The sequence below is a fragment of the Watersipora subatra genome, chromosome 8 (assembly GCF_963576615.1).
Source record: "Watersipora subatra chromosome 8, tzWatSuba1.1, whole genome shotgun sequence".
Lineage (NCBI taxonomy): Eukaryota > Metazoa > Bryozoa > Gymnolaemata > Cheilostomatida > Watersiporidae > Watersipora > Watersipora subatra.
In genome coordinates this window covers 18,198,135-18,218,507 of record NC_088715.1, presented here as the reverse complement: position 1 = coordinate 18,218,507, position 20,373 = coordinate 18,198,135, and the positions used below count along the sequence as shown (strand labels likewise).

Sequence of the window (20,373 nt, the reverse complement as noted above, 5' to 3'; positions counted from 1 at the left end):
GGTGGTTGGTGAGACTACTGGCATTCAGAAATCGATTTTGACTGGTGAGTCCAGTAGCCCGAGAGGGTCACTGTCGTCCCCGATAGGGTCTACCGATGGGCGAATGGTATTGGACCCCACTTCATGCTTGTAAAAGCGAATGAGCTGTCAATCAGTGTGTACCCGTATTTGTAGACGTCAGCATGCGTAAGAGAGTTAATGACGTCTTTTCTAAGCCTATAATCCGGCAGCTTCAAATTGCTAACTCAACGGATCTATATTACGTTCGTCACAATTCAGACAAATTTGAATAGTCATTTATAAGGCGCACGCTTAACACTTGTCCAATGTAGAGTGTATGTATGTGTGAAACTAGCAATTTTTTTTATGTTAACTATTTATTACCATATTGTTCTAAGATTTGCATGTTACTATACAAACACTAAAAAATTATTAATACTCGTATTGCGTGATTAGTTAGTGACAAATGTTATCGTTTTTGTATTCGAAATATGTTATTGTGGAATTGGTTGACCTGAAAACTGTGCAGCCAATCAATTGTAGATTTTTTCTTGGGATTGCTATATAACCTGCTGGTTTTATCATTGTTGGTGGGTTACTGCTTGGTACTGAGAGATATAACACCAATAAAGATACTGCGTTCTTTACAAATAAGCTCTGCTTGAGTTTCAAAAGCAAATAGTGTATAACATTCTTGTCACTGTTTCTGACTTTAGCATTGGGATATTAGCCAGTGTATCATAGCTGCATTCACTATAAGTGCTATTGACCGAACATCAAGAATTATTGCGCTTGGCTTGCTAGGGTGTAATAGTTGAGAAAAGACACCATCGAGTCTGTTTATCAGCTCACCCACGAGTCTGTTATCAGCTTACCATCGAGTCTGTTTAGCGGCTCCCTCTCGAGTCTGTTTATCGGCTTACCCACGAATCTGTTTATCGGCTCACCCTCGAGTCTGTTTATCGGCTCACTCTCGAGTCTGTTTATCGGCTCACCATCAAGTCTGTTTATCAGCTCACCCACAAGTCTGTTTATTGACTCATCGAGTTTGCGTGAACTCGCTCTTGAGTTGGGAGTTGTCTATCCTTGTCGAGTAGAATTTACTTCAAGATAACAATCTCAAATTTCCATCTCAGTGTCGAATTTTTCCGCTTCGATCGCAGTGCTTAGAGAGAACGCTGGTAGCGACATGCTGCTAAAGCCCCTTGTAGCCCTACACAATATTTATTCATTGCAGTCAATAATCATTATTGTGCCCAATACCACACAGGGACTTCAAACTTCTTGCTATGTCATGCAAAATTGGAAGCAATCTTCAGCCAGATGGCAATCTACTATATTGCACCCAGCAAGTAAATATCAGTGGCTTGGGTGACAATCCTCTATATACCAGCCACATATCTGTGACTGTATCGGGGTCTTTTACATTGCAATGTAAAATGGGTAGATTATCTCAATTTTGTCTCTTGTAGTAGTAACTTGATTTACAGCAGTTTTCTGAAAAATCGTGAATCACCTGGAAATTAAGTGTTTGTGAATGAGTTAAAACATAAACCTACTAATCTGCACCGACGTGGTTTGATTAACAACATCTCATAATATTGCCTACGATTCCGAGTTTTTCATTCCTTACAGCTTCAAGAATCTTAACAACGCCGTGCTAAATGCACCTTCGTCATTCCATTAAAACTAGCGGATTGGAAAGGAATTTGCCGGCCTTTACTTGGCACGATCTAGAGTTCTAGACTATTTCATACAAAAATAAATTGCGTGTGGCTTCGTTCAATTTTTTATTAGATAAGGAAATCCACTAGCCGAGGAGCGTACGGCCATTTGCTCTGCTGAACTAAGTGAGTGCGCTCCTTCACATATACAATAACAAACGGTAGGAATACCGGCTAACAAGGTGAATAAACAGTGTAATGGATTGCGTGCAACTACCTTTAAAGTTGTACCCAGTCCGTTACTACCTGTTGTTATTGACTAGGTTGGCCACTGAGTGTTGTGTTACGTAGTCCGGACAACAGCCCTGTAATATATTGTAGTCCGGTTTTTATGTCCTTAGAGTAGATACCGGCACGTATCAAATTGCCCCCCCGGATAATAATCCGGTTTAATAAATAAGGCTAGTTGCGGATAAAATAGTTGTATTGTATCGTATCGTGTCCAAAAACCAACTGCCCGCTATAAAGTTCAAGCCCCTTTTATATATTAACAATTGCGGGCAAAACCCGGGTAAACTTGTCCGGACACGGACAAGCTAACAAAAGGCCGTGTCGGCTATAGTCCGTGTTCCGGGTAAACAATAATAATATCGTTAGTTCAATCTCAAAATATATACAGAGTTAGCATAACTTTATGAGTACAATTTATAATATAATTTAGATACTATTATTAATACACAAACAAACATAAATGGAATAATAAGAATGAAAGTGTTATTGTGTTCGTTTAGCTGCGGTATTTATTGGTAGATCGGCGGCTATTGAATTACACAGTTCATCACACATCCCCCTTCATTAGTGAGATGTGGGATCACTAATTTATTTTTTAATCTTCACGGTATAGTCGCCGAATCTCTGTACGTTTTTGTTGTATTGTCCTTTCTAGTTGATCGCATTCGTCCTCTAACTTATGGGCGAGAGTCAGTCTATGTCGTCGTTTTTCTTTATTTTTGTCGATTTCTATGACGGCGTCTCGCTCCTCGATCCGTATGTGGGGTTGAGTCTTTGTGATATAACGGAGAGGCTGTCGTGACACGTCGTCCGTGATAGTTTTAGAGTTTGTTGTGGAAGTTACTTCCTCCTGGGTAATTTCCTTTTTTCTTTTTGGGATACGCCAGTTGCCCAGACGAGTAAATACACCAGGTAGTGATCGTTTCTTGTCTCTGGTTTGTGCATCTTGTGTGGTATGTTTGCTTGAAACTGGTTGATGTGTGTACATTCTGGGACCTAATCGTGTAGGGGTGCACGTAAGCCACTTGCTCGAGTTTGTCGGTAGAATTGTTTTAATGAAATTGGCATGCGATTCTTTATCTACTTCAAAAATCTGACGTTCTTGGGAAAATTGTCCGCATCGTTGAGCCAGCTGATGACAGTAAACAGAGTCTCGGCTCACGCTAGTGTAGCCACAAAAGCAATACAACCGGGTGTAGTGTTGTTTTACGTGTATTCTTAGTCTCCGCTTACTGGAAACCAGTCTACAAATCTGACATGTGACGCCGTCCGTCCCGATTGCGGCTTCTATTTTTGTAAGAGTTTCTGGTTGTAGCCACTTGAGTTTCTTTGTCTCGTCCATAGTTACGTGTTCTCGGCCCACGTGCAGTTCTCGAGCTCCCTTTTTATTCTGTCTTCGGGTTTCAGGTGTGTTTCTACCTAGGGATAGAACGTGACTATCGTTGCCAATTGTCGCCACTCTGCACATGGGGGTCTCCGGATACTCTTGAACCGGGTGATTGGTCGACTTGTTTTCTCCGATATCGTTTCCCTTTGAGAGTGTGTCTATTGGTCGATAGGTCCTGGGTTTTTCTATTGGTTGTAAAATAGGGAATTCTTCTTCCTCATCTGAAAAGTCATCACTCAGATCTAACCCTAGATCCAGCTCAGCCGGGTCCGGGTCCTGTCTCGTTCTTTCGTATGATCCGAGTTTATGCTCCTCCTTGGACATCCCTGTTGCCTTTAAAACAGGACTGTTCCGAGAGGACTCGGTTGTAGGGAATGACATGACCTTTTCTCTGGATTTGGCTTTTGCGCGCATTTCTTTCTTTGCTATGACACCCGGAGGGGGGTATCCGGGTCCCCCTACTGCCTTTAAAGCAGGTGGATCCTTTATTACGGCAAAATTGTTTGTCTCCGTAGGACTCTGCAATATTTTCCTGATTTCTTTATCAAAATCAACGTCCTGAGTTCTAGTAGCATGTTCAAATCCCAGGATCTCGGCCAAGCTCTGATTTTCTGGTTCGTTATCCACTCCAGTTTCTATCGTTGAATTATTTAATTCGAGCAGTAATCTTTCCAGGCTATTTTCTCTCCGGTCTGATCGTCTATGCAATGTTCTGGCCATCGTTAGAATGGGAAGATCTCGTATTGTTGTTCTATTTAAACACGGCTTTCGTTTACATGAACTGTCGTCTGCTAGAATTCCCGTATTCCGTAAGTAATACGTTAGTTTCTGTTTGTATATTGGATAACCGCATGGTTTCTTTTTCGCTGTTTGCTGATTGGCCAATATCTTTTCATCCTTCATTTCGGTATCCTTGTAGCTTTTTCCAAATTTCTTTTTCTGTTTTGACCTTATATGACTACAGTAATAATCCTGAAATCTTTTTGGAGGTCTCCTGGCCCTCGGTGGGCTTTTGTCCCTCATTTTTGTTCCTTGTGTTCCTGTGGATGCTCCTGGATCTTTGGATTCCGGCTTTTTTGTCGTTCTTCCTTCATTTTCGGATTTATCTGTCTCTATTAGTCCTTCTTGACATGGCTTCTTTCTTCCCCCTTCAATAGGGACCTGTGGGGGGCCACCCATGGTAACATCTTGTTTGGGTAATATATCTTCTATTTCTGTGAGACTTCTTCTTGGCATGTCCTGCTCTACCTCCATGGCTGGGGGAAGCTCCGGGTTTGTGTGTGGGTTCTTTGCCTTTCTTGTGGCGCCTTTCATGTTAGGGCGTAATGCAGGTTCCCTTGACCCAGGTGCTTTGCCCAGTTCTTCTTCGCAACCCCTGTATAACTTCAAACGGCACTCGTTTTGAACGGAGGTCTGTCCACGGGCCTCTATCTCATAAGTGTGGTTTGGAAAGCTGTTTACCACCCGGTATGGTCCAACAAATTTGGCCCGTAGTTTGGGATGCTCTCCCTTTCTCCTTCTTTTATTTTCCAGCAAGACTAGGTCTCCCACCGTATATAGGGGTGGCTCATCTGAGTCTGTCTGACGAATGTTAAGCTGTTGCTCTCTGAGCAATTCGTGTGCCTCTGTCAGTCGTGCTTGGAGGTTGATTGCATATTCATTTCGAGTTACAGGGGTGTCTGGAGGCGGTCCCCATTGTAGTTGGTCGGGGAGTCGAAGTTCTCTTCCAAACATCAGGAAGTTAGCTGTCTCACCCGTCACTACGTGTGGGGTGCCACGGAATGCCCGCATTAACTGTGGAAGAAGTGTGTCCCACTCATCACTTCCCCTCCGGAGTAGTAGAGCGCGTAGGGCGTCTCCCAACATCCTATTATTTCTCTCCACCACTCCGTTAGCTTGAGGATGGTAGGGGGTAGTATGTGTTTTCTTGATGCCCCACAGGGCACAGAGTTCGGTCATTAAAACAGACTCAAATTGGGCTCCCTGGTCGGTATGAATTGCCTCTGGGAGTCCCATGCAACAAAATACTCTTTCATCTAGTGTTTTGGCTACTGTAGGAGCTGTTGCGTCTGGTATTGGAAGTGCATCCTGCCAACGGGTGAAGTGGTCAGTCAGGACCAATATCCACCTATTGCTCCTCTCTGTTTCTGGCAATGGGCCCACCAAGTCGACTGCCACTTTTTGCCATGGCCTCCCGGCATACATGCGTTGGCGGCTTCTTGAGGTCTTGGTTCCTCCAGACTTGGCCACCTGGCAGACCTCACAGGACTGTATTGTCTGCCTAACCTGGGTGACCAGTCCTGGCCAATACCAGTGTAGCCTGATACGTTGTGTGGTTTTATGTATCCCAGGGTGAGCCATCTTGTGCGTGTTCCAGATTATAGCCATCCGGCTAGTTCTGGGGCACACCACACATCGTCTAGCTCGGCCCTGTACGATTGTCCGAATCACCATCACCCCGTCAGTGTTCACTTCCACAGCCTTCTGGCGTTTGTATAATTCTTTTAATTCAGTACTACCTGTCTCGACCTCCGAGTCGGTAAGGGTCTCATTCAGTGTTATCGCCCTGTACATCCTTCCTACAGGTCCAAGGTCTTCTCTCTGTAGTCTGGACCATTGCTTGGCCTGGCTTTCTTCCTGAGTCGTTATCTTAGTAACTCTGTCAGCTTCTTGTTCTAACTCCTTGTGGGTTGGTCCGCCATCTCTTCGTTCAATCGCTTCGCATTGTCTACATTCTTCACATTGGCCTTGTCTGCTAAGGCCATCTGCATTGCCATGTTTTTCTCCAGCTCGGTGTTCTAACCGATATGTAAACTCTGCCAAGATTTCTAGCCACCGAGCAACTTGTGCCAAAGGCTCCTTTCGCCGACATAACCACCGGAGTGAAGCATGGTCACTCCTCAGTATGAACTGTTGTCCATATAAGTAGGGTCGGAAATGCTTTACTGCTTTAATTACTGCCAACAGTTCTTTTCGTGTTACGCAATAATTCCTTTCAGCAGGTGATAAGGTCTTGCTGTAATACGCCACGACTCTTTCTTGGTCATCATGTTTCTGTGACAGCACAGCTCCCACACCCACCCCACTAGCATCGGTGTCTAAGATGTAGGTTTTAGACAGATCTGGATATCCCAGCACCGGAGCCGTTACCAAACCATTTTTTAGTATTTCAAAGGCTCCTTGTTCTGCCTCGCCCCACCGCCACGGCGTGTTTTTGCTGGTCAGTTGAGAAAGGGGTTTTGCATTTGTAGCATAATCTTGGAGGTATTGTCTGTAATATCCAGCAGTTCCCAGAAATGCTTGGAGCTCTGTCAAGTTTTTGGGTGGGGGGCCATTCCTTTACCACACGAATTTTTTCGGGATCCGTAGCTACTCCCTCAGCACTGACCACGTGTCCTAGGAACCGTACCTTGGAGCGAAACAGCTCACACTTTGATGGTTTAAGCTTTAATCCAGCCTTATGCAAGCGTTCCAGCACTTCTCGGAGCCTACTCACATGGGTCTCAAAGTCAGGCGCCACCACTATCACATCATCTAGATACAGCAGTAACGTCTTCCAGTGTAAACCTTGGAAAACCTGTTCCATTAACCGTTGGAACGTGGCGGGAGCCGAAGTAAGCCCAAAGGGTAACACCTTCCATTGCCACAGTCCACTGCGTGTCGTGAATGCAGATTTTTCTTTGGCATCCTGGTCCAGTGGCACCTGCCAATATCCACTGGTCAGGTCCAGTGTGCTAAAGTATTTACTTCCTGACAGTGCGTCCAAACTGTCGTCAATTCTGGGTATAGGGTAAGCATCTTGATTTGTGATGGCATTGAGTCTGCGGTAGTCAACGCAGAACCTCCACTTATTATCTTTTTTCTTCACTAGGACCACTGGAGAGCTCCATGCACCACTCGCGGGCTCGATCAACCCTTTCGACAACAGTTCCTGAATTTGTCGTTCGGCTTCGGCTTCCTTCTGAGGGCCCAACCGATGTGGCGGCTGATGTATGGGACGAGCTCCCTCTATGATAGGAATGGAATGTTCCACCAGAGTCGTCTGTCCCACATCGTCGTCAGTGGTGCTAAATACCTGGCTATACTCAATCAGTAAGCAAGCCAACTGTCGTCGTTGCTGTTCATCTCGACAACCATGACATGCGTCCTCATACACTTGTTGCAAGTGCTTTGGGACCCACGTGGATCCGACTTCCTGTTTCACGGCCGTTACTGCTGCTCGTTGAGAAAGTTTTACCTCTGGCATTTCTATGTCATTTTTCTCTATTCCCGTGTACATTCCTACAGTTTTCCCAGCAGGAATTCTCAATGGCTGATCTAACGGGTTCATGCGCCTAACAACAATCCGGCCATCTTTATGAGGTTGATTGAGGCTGGTAGCCAGAGGTATTTCTCCTCCACTCTCCACTATTCCTACAGGGTAGTAGTTTCGAGTCGTGATCCGGCACTGCACTGTCATTTCTGAGCGGGCCGGAATTTCCACACTTCGAACTAACTGAACTTTGTTTTGTAGTAGTCGCCCATAACGGTCCACGCAAGGCATTACCAAATCCTGAATAGTTATGGTGGGCTGCCCAAAATCCATCTTGCATCCATGATCAGCAAGAAAAGGCATTCCTAGAATTCCATCTTCGCTAATACTGCTCACAACGAAGGTTTCCTCGAATTTCATATCCCGGAGGCGACCAGGCAGTTGTGCCACTCCATAGAAAGGCAGTCGACTCCCGTCTGCCAGTTGTCCATGTGTCGTACATGGCTTAAGCTGCTGTTTAAAACTTTGAGGTAGCTGATCAAACATGCGCTTACTGATCAGGTTGGTATTGCAGCCGGTATCTAAAAGGAACAGTACCGGTTTGCCTCCCACTTTTCCAGGTAAGTAATAGCTAGACCCATGTGGTCTCTTTAAACTTTCTGTCATATCTATCTGTGGCTCCCGTCTTTCAGGGAGTTTCAGGTCTAAAGGGCGGTCACCGTGGAGCTTCCGTCTTTCAGGAAGGCTGAGTGAACGTCTTTTGATTTTTTGTTTTTGTCCAAGCTGTTTTTGGTAAGTTTCTACCTGATCGCTTTGAGGCGGACTCAACTCTTTGTTTTCGGTTTCTGATTCTCTCATAAGTACTTCATATTTATTTTGAAGTTTACATTCGAACTTTTGTGCAGGTTCTGGTTGTCGACAAGCATTTTTTGGAGACTGCCAACCTCTATTGGTGTTCCCCAGGCATCCTTGTCGTACCTGTATATTTTTTTGTTTCTTATCTGGGGGTGCCCTCTTGCAGCCAGTAGGCAGTCCTACTGCTGCGGGCTTTCCTCGTTTCCCGGCCCTGTGTTTGGAAACTTTCGAGTTTTTCGTGGGTGAGTAGGACAACTCCTGTGTGGGTGCCCCTCTTGCCCACACCCCCAACACTTGAGTGGCTCCCGTATAGGTTGCCTTTCTGAGCGTCTGTTTATGTACCTGTGTTGGTTTGCTTGTAACTCAGCCATCTCAGCCACCAGCTTCTGTAGCACTTTACTTATATTTGTCAGAGAGTCGTTCCGGGCCTGAGTGACGTTTAACACATCTTCCCCGTCTTCGTCTATTTGTCTGATGTGTGAGCTGCCTGGGAATAGTGATTGGATTTGCAGGTATTCATTTCCTGCGCGTACTGCATCGGCCAGGGTGGGTGTAGGCACCGCTAATAAGTGTCTCTGCAACCCTGCGTGTCCCAATGTATTAGTGAAAGTGTCCCGCATCATGATGTTCCTGTGTACAGGGGGTAGATCCGGGTATGCCACTGTCACTAGCTTTTCCACCAATGCAGCATGTTGTTGAAGACTGGTCTTGAAATCTCGCTTCAAGATAGACAACTGAGCCTGAGCCCCTCTCACAGTCATTCCAAAACGCACTCTAAGATTTTCAAAAATTGCTTCCACTGTTCCAGCCTTGCCACACTCTCGGGCTGCATCTTTCAGCACTTCCCGGAGGTGAAGTATACTAGCTAATGGTCTCCATTCGTTTGCCATGACTACATCTTCAAACTGTTGGATAAAATACTCTACGTCTCCTGATCCATCAAACTCTGGAGCTTTGAATTGTGGTGGTCCCGGGCGCCGACCCTCTGTGCGCATCTCTTCTAGTACGTTGGTCAATCTGTGGAGTACTTCTGCTTCTACTGCATTTATGCCAGTTCTTTCAGCACTCCTAGTCCTCCGGGTTGCCATACTCACGATTAATCAATAAAACAGGTTGTCCGTGGGAGTTATCCTATCCCACCGCTGCCACCAGATGTAATGGATTGCGTGCAACTACCTTTAAAGTTGTACCCAGTCCGTTACTACCTGTTGTTATTGACTAGGTTGGCCACTGAGTGTTGTGTTACGTAGTCCGGACAACAGCCCTGTAATATATTGTAGTCCGGTTTTTATGTCCTTAGAGTAGATACCGGCACGTATCAAATTGCCCCCCCGGATAATAATCCGGTTTAATAAATAAGGCTAGTTGCGGATAAAATAGTTGTATTGTATCGTATCGTGTCCAAAAACCAACTGCCCGCTATAAAGTTCGAGCCCCTTTTATATATTAACAATTGCGGGCAAAACCCGGGTAAACTTGTCCGGACACGGACAAGCTAACAAAAGGCCGTGTCGGCTATAGTCCGTGTTCCGGGTAAACAATAATAATATCGTTAGTTCAATCTCAAAATATATACAGAGTTAGCATAACTTTATGAGTACAATTTATAATATAATTTAGATACTATTATTAATACACAAACAAACATAAATGGAATAATAAGAATGAAAGTGTTATTGTGTTCGTTTAGCTGCGGTATTTATTGGTAGATCGGCGGCTATTGAATTACACAGTTCATCACAACAGGATCGCTGGTGCGTCGGTATGACAACAATTTAAGTGACGATAAGTGATAGCATAACGAGTAAAACAATGGTATAATAAAAAGGACATACAATAAAATAAGACAGCAACATGAGTGACGACAAATGACAGCACAGCGAGTAAAACAACGATAAAATAAAAAGGACAACACATACAACAAAATGAGAAACTAACGTCATGTTCCGGCGTCCACCACAGGATGCGTGTAACTAGATTGCAAGTAATGCTAACCTGTTTTTGTAGTATTTGAGTAGAAAGTTTAAACAAAGATTAAACTAAAAGGAACGTTAGAAGAGAAAAAAGGATAAATGCTGGACCGCCTCAAACTGTATGGCAATTAAATCTAGCAAATAAACTTTTATGTATCGCCCATTCGGCGCGACATTTAGAGAGCTGAAGTTGATAAACATTTCGGTTACGGTTTATAAGCATGTCGCCGCTAAACTTGCTCGTCCTTGGTGTTTAGCGATTGGGCAAGCTGCTAGCGCCACTAAAGGGTAATAAACTCCGCTAGAATTTCCGAAGCTTCGCCGGGCACGAAATACAAAACGAACGTCTTAGTAGAATGCTAACGCTTCGATATTGCTTCGTTGTATGTCCGTTCTATGTGCCTGTTAAAAATATAATGATGTATAAGTTATACATCATTTGTACATCATTTAATTTACATGATTACATTGCTGTTATACAGTATAACATCAATGTAATCATGTAAATTCTCATAGATAATATGTTGGTATGAATACTTTTCAAACAGTGATAGTTAAAACTCCTTCATATTTAGTGTTTTCTTTTCTATTATATGCCTATACTCCATATTATAAAACTAGGAAAATACTGTAAAATAGCAACCAATAGATTTCTTCCAACAGTTACAAATGGGTGCATCGACAGTAAAGCTTTGATGTTGCACATTTTTCAGTAGCTTTCGCAGAGCTAGCATGTGTAAAATATCAGTTCAGGAAGAAAACAAGAAGGACCTATTTTGCCAAGGAAATCATAAACTACTATGACCTATGATGACAACAATGCCTGGAGAAAATAGATTTAATTACCTTAATCATCTTAAACACAACACACCAGACCACCCTAAAAAATTCAGATGCTAACTAGGCGGAAAACCACAAATCACTGTATCTCACCATAATATATACATTTATTGATATACTTGTTCAGATTCAATACAACACATCATAATATTTCATTAGCATCGGAAAAAGAGAGATGTGAGAATGAAACCGTTATCCAACCCTGTAAAAAGCCTATACGAAATAGAGGAGAGCTTTCATATGTACATCCCGAGCTACAACCAAAACATTGAGAATGTCACATAAACAAGAATTGCATGGTTTGGAGCTTACATTATAATCTTCGTATTTTTTGCTTTTTACTTTATATTAGTCTTAAATTTTGTGTTTTATGCTAATTTTAATTTATTGTGCAATAGCAATGTCAAAGCGGTTCTCAGAAGCTATCGAACTTGTGAAAAACAGTCCTTTTAACTATGCCTTCATGTGAAGTGAATTCCGCTCGTCGAGGATAGACAACTCCCAACTCAAGAGCGAGTTCACGCAAACTCGATGAGTTGATGAACAGACTCGTGGGCGAGCTGATAAACAGACTCGGGAGTGAGCCGATAAACAGACTCGATGGTGAGCCAATAAACAGACTTGATGGCGAGCCGATAAACAGACTCGATGGCGAGCCGATAAACAGACTCGGGAGTGAGCCGATAAACAGACTCGATGGCGAGCCGATAAACAGACTCGTGGGTGAGCCGATAAACAGACTCGATGGTGAGCCGATAAACAGACTCGATGGCAAGCCGATAAACAGACTCAGGGGTGAGCCGATAAACAGACTCGTGGGTGAGCCGATAAACAGACTCGATGGTGAGCCGATAAACAGACTCAATTGTGAGCCGATAAACAGACTCGATAGTGAGCCGAAAAACAGACTCGATGGTGTTTTTTTTTCAACTGTTACACCCTAGCAAGCCAAGCGCAATAATTCTTGATGTTCGGTCAATAGCATTTATAGTGAAAGCAGCTATGATACGCTGGCTAACATCACAATGCTAAAGTCAGAAACAGTGACAAGAATTTTATACCCTATTTGCTTTTGAAAATCAAACAGAGCTTATTGTAAAGAACGCAGTATCTTTATTGGTGTTATATCTCTCAGTACCAAGCAGTAACACACCAGCAATGATAAAACTGACAGGTTATATAGCAATCCCAAGGAAAAATCTACAATTGATTGGCTGCACAGTAATTAGGTCAACCAATTCCACAATAACATATTTCGAATACAAAAACGATAACATTTGTCCCTAACTAATCACGCAATACGAGTATCAATAATTTTTAGTGTTTGTATAGTAACATACAAATCTTAGAACAATATGGTAATAAATGGTTAACATAAAAAAATTGCTAGTATAACCCATACATATACACTACATTGGACAAGTGTTAAGCGTGCGCCTTATAAATGACTATTTAAATTTGTCTGAATTGCGACGAACGTAATATAGATCCATTGAGTCAGCAATTTGAAGCTGCCGGATTATAGGCTTAGAAAAGACGTCATCAACTCTCTTACACATGCTGACTGTCTATAAATACGGGTACACACTGATTTACAGTTCATTCGCTTTTACAAGTATGAAGCACTCGTGCATTTTTTGCGATTTTTCTTGCCACAAGGAGCGTGACCTACAGAGGCACGCTCGTGTACACAGACACCGCTGCTCCTCCTGTGATGAGGTGTTCACCACTCAGCCTCTCCTGCATGCACACGTCTCTGCTGAGCACCGGAGAACACAGTCTACCCAGACTGAATCCCAGAGACCGAGGGCGTGTTCACCCCGTCGCCAACACCATCACCGAGGGCAACGCTACCAAAGGCCACGGCAGGACCGAAGGTCGTACTGGATGATGCTTGCCCTACTCCACGGCATGAAGTGGAGTCCAAGATCGTCCGCCCATCGGTAGACTCCATCGGGGATGATGGTGACCCTCTCGGGCTACTGGATTCACCAGTCAAAATTGATTTCTGAGTGCCAGTAGTTCCACTAACCACTTCGGCCCTTCTCAGGGCCACCATTTCCATTTTAAGGGTTTTGTTCTGCGTCGACAATGGCAGAAACTCAGTGTCGTAATTATCATCCACTTTTTTATTACACATGGAATCCCGTTTGATTATGAAATTTCCCAAAGAGCTGGCTTTGAGCAGTAAGCAAAGTCTCTGAAAAATAAGCTTTGATAATTTTTCATAGCTGAACGAAGTTTGTTAAAAATATTACATTTGGAAAAACAGAAAGAATGGAGCAAAGTACACACTTCAGAATTTTTATAGATTTTAAAACTAAAAACAAAAGATATAGAGACACTTTTATAAATTCTACACTCAAAAAAATGACTAAATCTTTCAAACATGGGCTTTCCCAAAAAGTGAGTTAATGCGCTTAACCACAGCTGATGTGTGGTACTATGCCTAGTCAGCATTTGCACATAACATGCGAATGCTGACAAGAAGCTAATTAAAAATTATTATTTTCAAATGGCTTGTATAAAAAAAGCCTCTGAAGGTGATAAAATCAGACAGGGACAGGGGCTAGAGAGGCCAGATGGGTGAGATTGTATAACCCTTTTACTGTAATTTACCACAATGGGTAAAAGCCATTTGGTTGAGTACTATTACTAAACTAATACATTTTTGAGAACAATTTTCATCGCTATCATTTTTACGAGATATACAATATTTACTACAAATTATTTGGACAATTTTTCTTTAGTCATTTTATGCCTTATTATTATTGGGAGACTTATTATTGCTAAATATACATTATATTAAGTGTATTATACATGTATATATATTAGCCTTTATATATTACATGTATATATAGGCTACATTATATCAAAGCTTGAGGTTAGGCCAATCTATTGTTTATGCGACAGTGACTACGATATTCGAGATTGCATACAGAATTCGCAAATGATGCCCGAAAGAGGCTACATACTGGTAATAGAAAAATGGCATACTACAGTCATACTACAGAGGAACGAACATTAATGCCAAACGAGGCAATACAACTAATGAACTGAAAGTTAAGTACATGTATACAACTATTCACGAGGAGACAACTTGTGTCAGAATTACAAATATTCTACAGATCATACACAAACTCGTGGGATTGAATTTGACAGTTGATGATCATAAAGAACATTTTCTTTGCCTGGCAGGAACAGCCACTTTGCCAGTTCGAAAAATTTATTTGTTGAGTGAGAAATACAATCAAGAGTGCTACGTATTTTGCAGAAAATTATATAGAACCATACAAAACACAATTACATTTGTACTAGTTTCATTTTGTTAAATTTTAAAACTTAAATTTGTAATTTATACAATTCGTTATATAATTCATATACTATAAGATTTTATTTTAGTAAATTTTTATAGTTTATTTTAAATTTTTCTCACATGACACATGCCATTCAATTTTTATGCATTCGGTAAATTTACATTGTTATAAACGCAATATAATACAATAATATACATCAAATTTAATATAAAAAGTTATGGTATAACAAGTTATAATATAATGTAACATCAGATATTATATTGTATCATATTATGTTCTGTACCATCATATTGTATTATCAAATCATGTTATAATATAGATTATGTTATGTTTCATTATATTGTATTATGGTATATTATAGTACATTTAATTGCGTAATATAATGTTATATTGTGTTATTTATACCATATAGTATTACATTGCATGATTTTTGTAAGATTAAGTCTATTAAAAACTATACAGATTTACCATATACCAGAAAACAGACCATCATAGTTATGATTGTTCCAAATTGCTCATATGATAATGCCACTAGGCTTCTTTATATGATTGAGTGCAGATTGGCTTCACAATGCTAGAGTAGGCAGATTTTTAGGTAAGGCAAGGTAAAGGTAAAAATACTAGCCCGGCAGATGCCCGATGTTGTACGGGTAATAAAATAAGATTTGACAAGCTTAAAATAAAACACAGATATAGTTGATAGCTTACTTCTAACGGCCTTAACAATATAATGGTAATTTACGTAGAAGCATAATTATGCATGATTATAAAATTCAGCTTTAGCGCTTTTGGTATTTCCATGATGAAAGTAGCATGATTCTTTAAAACGCATACATTTTCAAAAGCGTTGAAAGATAAATCTAGAAAAAAAGTGCCACTTACTTTTGGGAAATTATCTGAGTAACAATAAGTGTGCTGTGATAAGTTAGTATCAATTTTGCCAACAGTTTTGTAACCGAACAGTTGGTAATATGATATTATTAGCAAGCCCTAAATTTATTATTTTAATATAGAGTGCTGTATCTTTTTTTGCGTTTAATTACAGAGAGCAGAGTTAAGATAAAATCTATTTTGCATCTGTTCAACCATTATATAACTTTGTTGACAACCAAGCAGTTAAACACAATGATGATGTAGGCTGTTTGGTGTCTATTTTTTATTAAATTAAGGTAAATACCACAGATTCTTTATTAATCTTAGCCAAAACTTACATAAAGTTCTAAGTATTGGTTTTTTAGATAACAATTTAAAGCAATATATTGTAATTAGTTTAAAAACTAATGCTTCTAAAAGTACATCAGTGCCATTTTTAATCAAATATTTTTAAAACTAAAATTAAGAGCTTTTGCTCGTACGTATAATCAGTTAGTGATTTCAATAGAAGAGTTGTCTTCTCTAACCGAAGTTGAGCGTTGGACTAAAAGAAATACCTTAGGGCGAGCTGCTAATATGATCAATATATAACACCAAATGAAACTGCTGGGATTTCCATATGTAGATGATTTCTCGTCATTGTTTCCGGCGAAACCAAAGACACTCAAAACGAACACACTGTAAATGGTGAACGCCTTTAATGAGAACTTTATTTAAAACAATGCGCTCAACTGTCTTATAAATTGACCATTTGGCGCGTGATATCAAACTTGCTCAATTTTAGCCATTTGTTTTTACATTGCTTTTTATGTTTATTTTTTTAAATTTGTTATACGTGAGTGTAAATATAAATTTATTTTATAAATCGTATGTAATATCAGGCCTGCGAGCAAATAGAGGCAATTTTTATTTTTTCTTTCTGGTTTATTGTTTAAAATAAAGAATTAGCTATAACTTGAATTTGTTAGGTAGATGTGTGCTGTGAAACTGACGTAACATTCTACATCAGTAGTTGTTATATTGCTGGGGGGAGCAATAAAGCACTCACCGTGAACTCCTGATCACAAGAGGCCGTCAGCTTGGTCTCCAGTCACTATATAGCGATGAGGGGTCACGTGTCTCCTAGACGTCTAAGCCGTAGCCTAATAGCCGTCTAAGCCGTAGCTTCCAGTAGCTATAACTTCTAGTAGTCTATTTAGCTTGTGGTTCTTTATTCCTGAACGTGTTACAATATGAATATATAACATGCCCTTTTTTTCAAGACTACACCGCTTAATCTAAAATCCAAATACGAACTCTAATTCCAATATACTCAAATTTACCCAAGTGCAACCACTATTAGCAGAACACATAATCTCTCAAGAAGAGCGTAAAATTCAATGAAGCAGGGTTATCAAGCCAAGCAGGTTAGATAATCACAAAAGCTTCAAATCATAGTTACCGTTTCGAAGATGAGATAAATATCTCTCTACTCGCCGAATATTCTGTTTACTTACTCGTCTTTTCTTCAGTCATCAGTTATCGCAAATTTAACAGTTTTAATCGCACCCCAATCCATCTCAATCTACCTCATCTCCATTTAGCAAATCACCTTCCTCCATACTGGCAGTATCCCCATACCAATAGGCCTTCTCATGTTCCTCCTCCATTGCCTCCAGGTTATCTGAAACTTTTGGCTCAGAACCAGCAAGCTGGTCGTCATTGCCGCTCTGAACTTTTGGCTCAGAACCAGCAAGCTGGTCGTCATTGCCACTCTGAACATTTGGCTCAGAACCAGCAAGCTGGTCGTCGTTGCCACTATGAACCTTTGGCTCAGAACCAGCAAGCTGGTCGTCATTGCCACTCTTTTCGGAACTTTCAGGTTGGACCTCCTCTTTGGGTTCCTCAACTTTACTCTCCTCACAACTAGCATCTCTGCTAGGGACTACTCTCACAACGGAGGTTTCAGGTTGGATCTCCTCTTTGGATTCCTCAACCTTACTCTCCTTACTAGTAGTCGTTACGGAACTCGCGCTCCTTGCACCCCTCCTCTGAGCCCTCTTTTGCTTTACAGCAGCCAAGTGCAACAGAGCCTCTCTATACTCCTTCTCACTCTCAATCTCCTCCTCCAACTCTCTCTCATCCTTCTCTATAGCAGACAATGCGCGCTTGTACTGCTCCTCTACTTGTCTCCTCCTATGCAAGAGCATAGCTTTCTTCTGCTCGATGGCAGCCTCGGTCAAAACAGACTCCGACTCCATCTCTTCTACAAAACTATCCATCTTAGCAACAAAGGGTAAACTTCAACTAGGCTTCTTCAACTTAGAATCCGGTCCCCTATTGTTACTCTCCTCTACCCTACGCTTAATACCCGCTGCAATATCTCTATAGGAAGACCCACCAAGAGTACATCCTTCAAGTCCATGGTCTAACTTCCCACAAAATCTACACAATGTCTTCTTGCAATCTACCGCAAAATGTCCTTGACCTTTACAATTATAACAAATAAATCCAGGACACTGAGCAGCATAATGGTCTCTAAAGCTTTTGCAGACAACACACTTAATGTTACCTGGCTTACCGTACACTTCTTTCTTACCTTCGCTCTCGTTCTTACCCGACTCACTCCCCTTCTGCTTACTAAACACTGTGTTACCTTCTGAATCCCTCGTCACCTTCACACCTCCACCCCTGCTTCTACCTGCACCGCCGCTCTCGGCACCACCACCTCTCGGCGAATCGCCAGCACTCTTCATAAGTGATAGAGAAGTAAGATTGGTCTGATATCAATCTGTAACTATAAACAAGGTCATTTATAATATTCCATACCATATTTCTTAGGTGGTTTACTAACTCGACCTGAGCCAGTGACAACAGGTTCCCTACTAAAAGGCACAAATTTACTTCTAGAATTTCTTCTAGGCAAATCATTACTATTTCCTGGAACGAGTCTATTCTCAACATAGAGGTTTCCTCCTCGTGTTCACTGATGCCAGGAGTTTCCTCCACGTGCTCAGCCACACCAGGAGTTTCCGCCCCTTGTTCAAGGATCTCTAAATCAGGGATCATGTTCTCCTGACTTTCAGATAACCCGTTGGCATTTTTTACTATTTCAGAGTTGCCCTCTTTTGAGGCGTAGCTATCCAAGGAAAGACAATTTTCCTCAGAAGAGTCAGACGATGTGTTCTCGTCATCAGAATTCAACAAAAACAAATGTTTTCTATTTCTGCGTATTTCACTCATGCCTACATTGACCCAGTAACTTTCAGGGGATTTATCCTTTCTCAAAACTATACCTCTTGAACCTACATCAGTAGGAGCTTTTACATAAACCATTTGACCAGGTTTTAACTCGTCTAACTTTGAAACTCTACTTTTTATCCCACCGTTTCTTAATTTTCTTTTTACGTCTAATTTCATTTTCTTCAAACAGTTCATAGTCTACATCACTTTCATATGGGAAGCCCAAGTTTGATCTAATAGCTCGACCAAAAATCAGATCGCTTGGCGTATATCCTGAAGCCAAAGGTGTAGTCTTATACGCAGACAAAGCCACATCTTTATCTCGGCTTTTCTCCCATAATCCTTTAACAATTTTTACGGCGCTTTCTGCTAAACCATTAGAACAAGGATACCGGGGGGGGGGGCTACTAGTAGTTAGAATAAAGCCCATTTTCTCTCCAAAGTTTCTAAATTCTTTAGTAGCATAACAAGTTCCATTATCAGACCTGATAACATTGGGTATACCAAATCGAGAAAACAGATACTTGAGTACTCGAATTATCTCTCTTGCAGTTTGAGATTCTATATGCAGACATTCTATCCACTTCGAATAATAGTCTATAGCTATCAGATAATATTCGTTATCAAACACAAGTATATCCGAACCTATCACCTCCCATGGTTTAGAAGGCATTTCTGCTTCATACATGGGCTGGTGTTTAACTTGACCATGCATAATGCAAACATTACATCTACTTATATAATCTGCAATCTCCTTACTATAACCAGGCCACCAAAAATGACGCTGAGCTCGTCTGCGACATTTCGTTATGCCTTGATGACCTTCGTGACAAATTTCCAAATACTGCAGTCTTAATGACTTGGGAATATACAGCCTAGAATCATATAACAATATATTATTATAAATACTTAATCTCTCTCTAGATCCATATAAACCTATCAGCTCTTTACTAGAACCATCCATTTCAGATGGCCAACCAGAATATAAATACTCTATACACTTGAGAGCATCTGAATCTTTACTAACCTCTTCTCTTAGTTTCTCTTCTTTAACGTCCCCATATGCAGAAGAGGAAACTATCGAGTTAACATAAGCTTCTACCTTATTACAAACAGCTTTACTTACCTCATCACAAACAGCACCACTGTTCGGACGGCTAAGCAAATCAGCAATGAACATATCTTTCCCAGGAGTGTGGAAAATATCATAATCAAATCTCATTAGTCTTAACTTAAAACGTTGTACTCTTACAGGTAGTTTAGACAAATCCTTTTCACCTAAAATCGCAAATAAAGGCTTATGGTCCGTCTCTATTTCAAATTTTCTACCAACTAAATAGTAATCAAACTTTTCACATGCCCATGTCGTAGCTAAAGCTTCCTTTTCGACCATGGCATATCTACCTTCAGTTTCAGTCATTTTTCTAGAAGCGTATTCTACAGGTTGCCACGCAGCTTCCTCGTTATACTGCAGCAAAACTGCACCTAGTGCATTTTTACTAGCATCAGCAGAAACTCTATGTTTAGCATTTATCTCGAAAGTACATAATACTGGACTATTAGAAATTTCTTTCTTAACAGTTTCAAAAGCTTCTTGTTGGTCAGGACCCCAATACCATTCCGATTTACTACCCGTTACTCCATAAATCGCAGTACATAAACCAGCTAACCTTTCATTAAACTTCATCAAATAATTAAC

General features: G+C 41.1%; 1 protein-coding gene across 1 annotated transcript; it reads right to left on the bottom strand.

Annotated features, from left to right (window-relative positions):
- Nucleotides 1-17,011: 17,011 nt before the first annotated feature.
- On the bottom strand, nucleotides 17,012-17,713 carry LOC137402344 (uncharacterized). Its single transcript, XM_068088842.1, has one exon. The coding sequence runs from the start codon at nucleotides 17,711-17,713 to the stop codon at nucleotides 17,012-17,014; it is 702 nt and encodes a 233-aa protein (XP_067944943.1).
- Between the last annotated feature and the right edge of the window lie 2,660 nt (nucleotides 17,714-20,373).

Excerpts from the sequence above, each read along its gene's own strand:
- LOC137402344 (XM_068088842.1), bottom strand. The coding sequence starts at position 17,713 with ATGGATAGTTTTGTAGAAGAGATGGAGTCGGAGTCTGTTTTGACCGAG.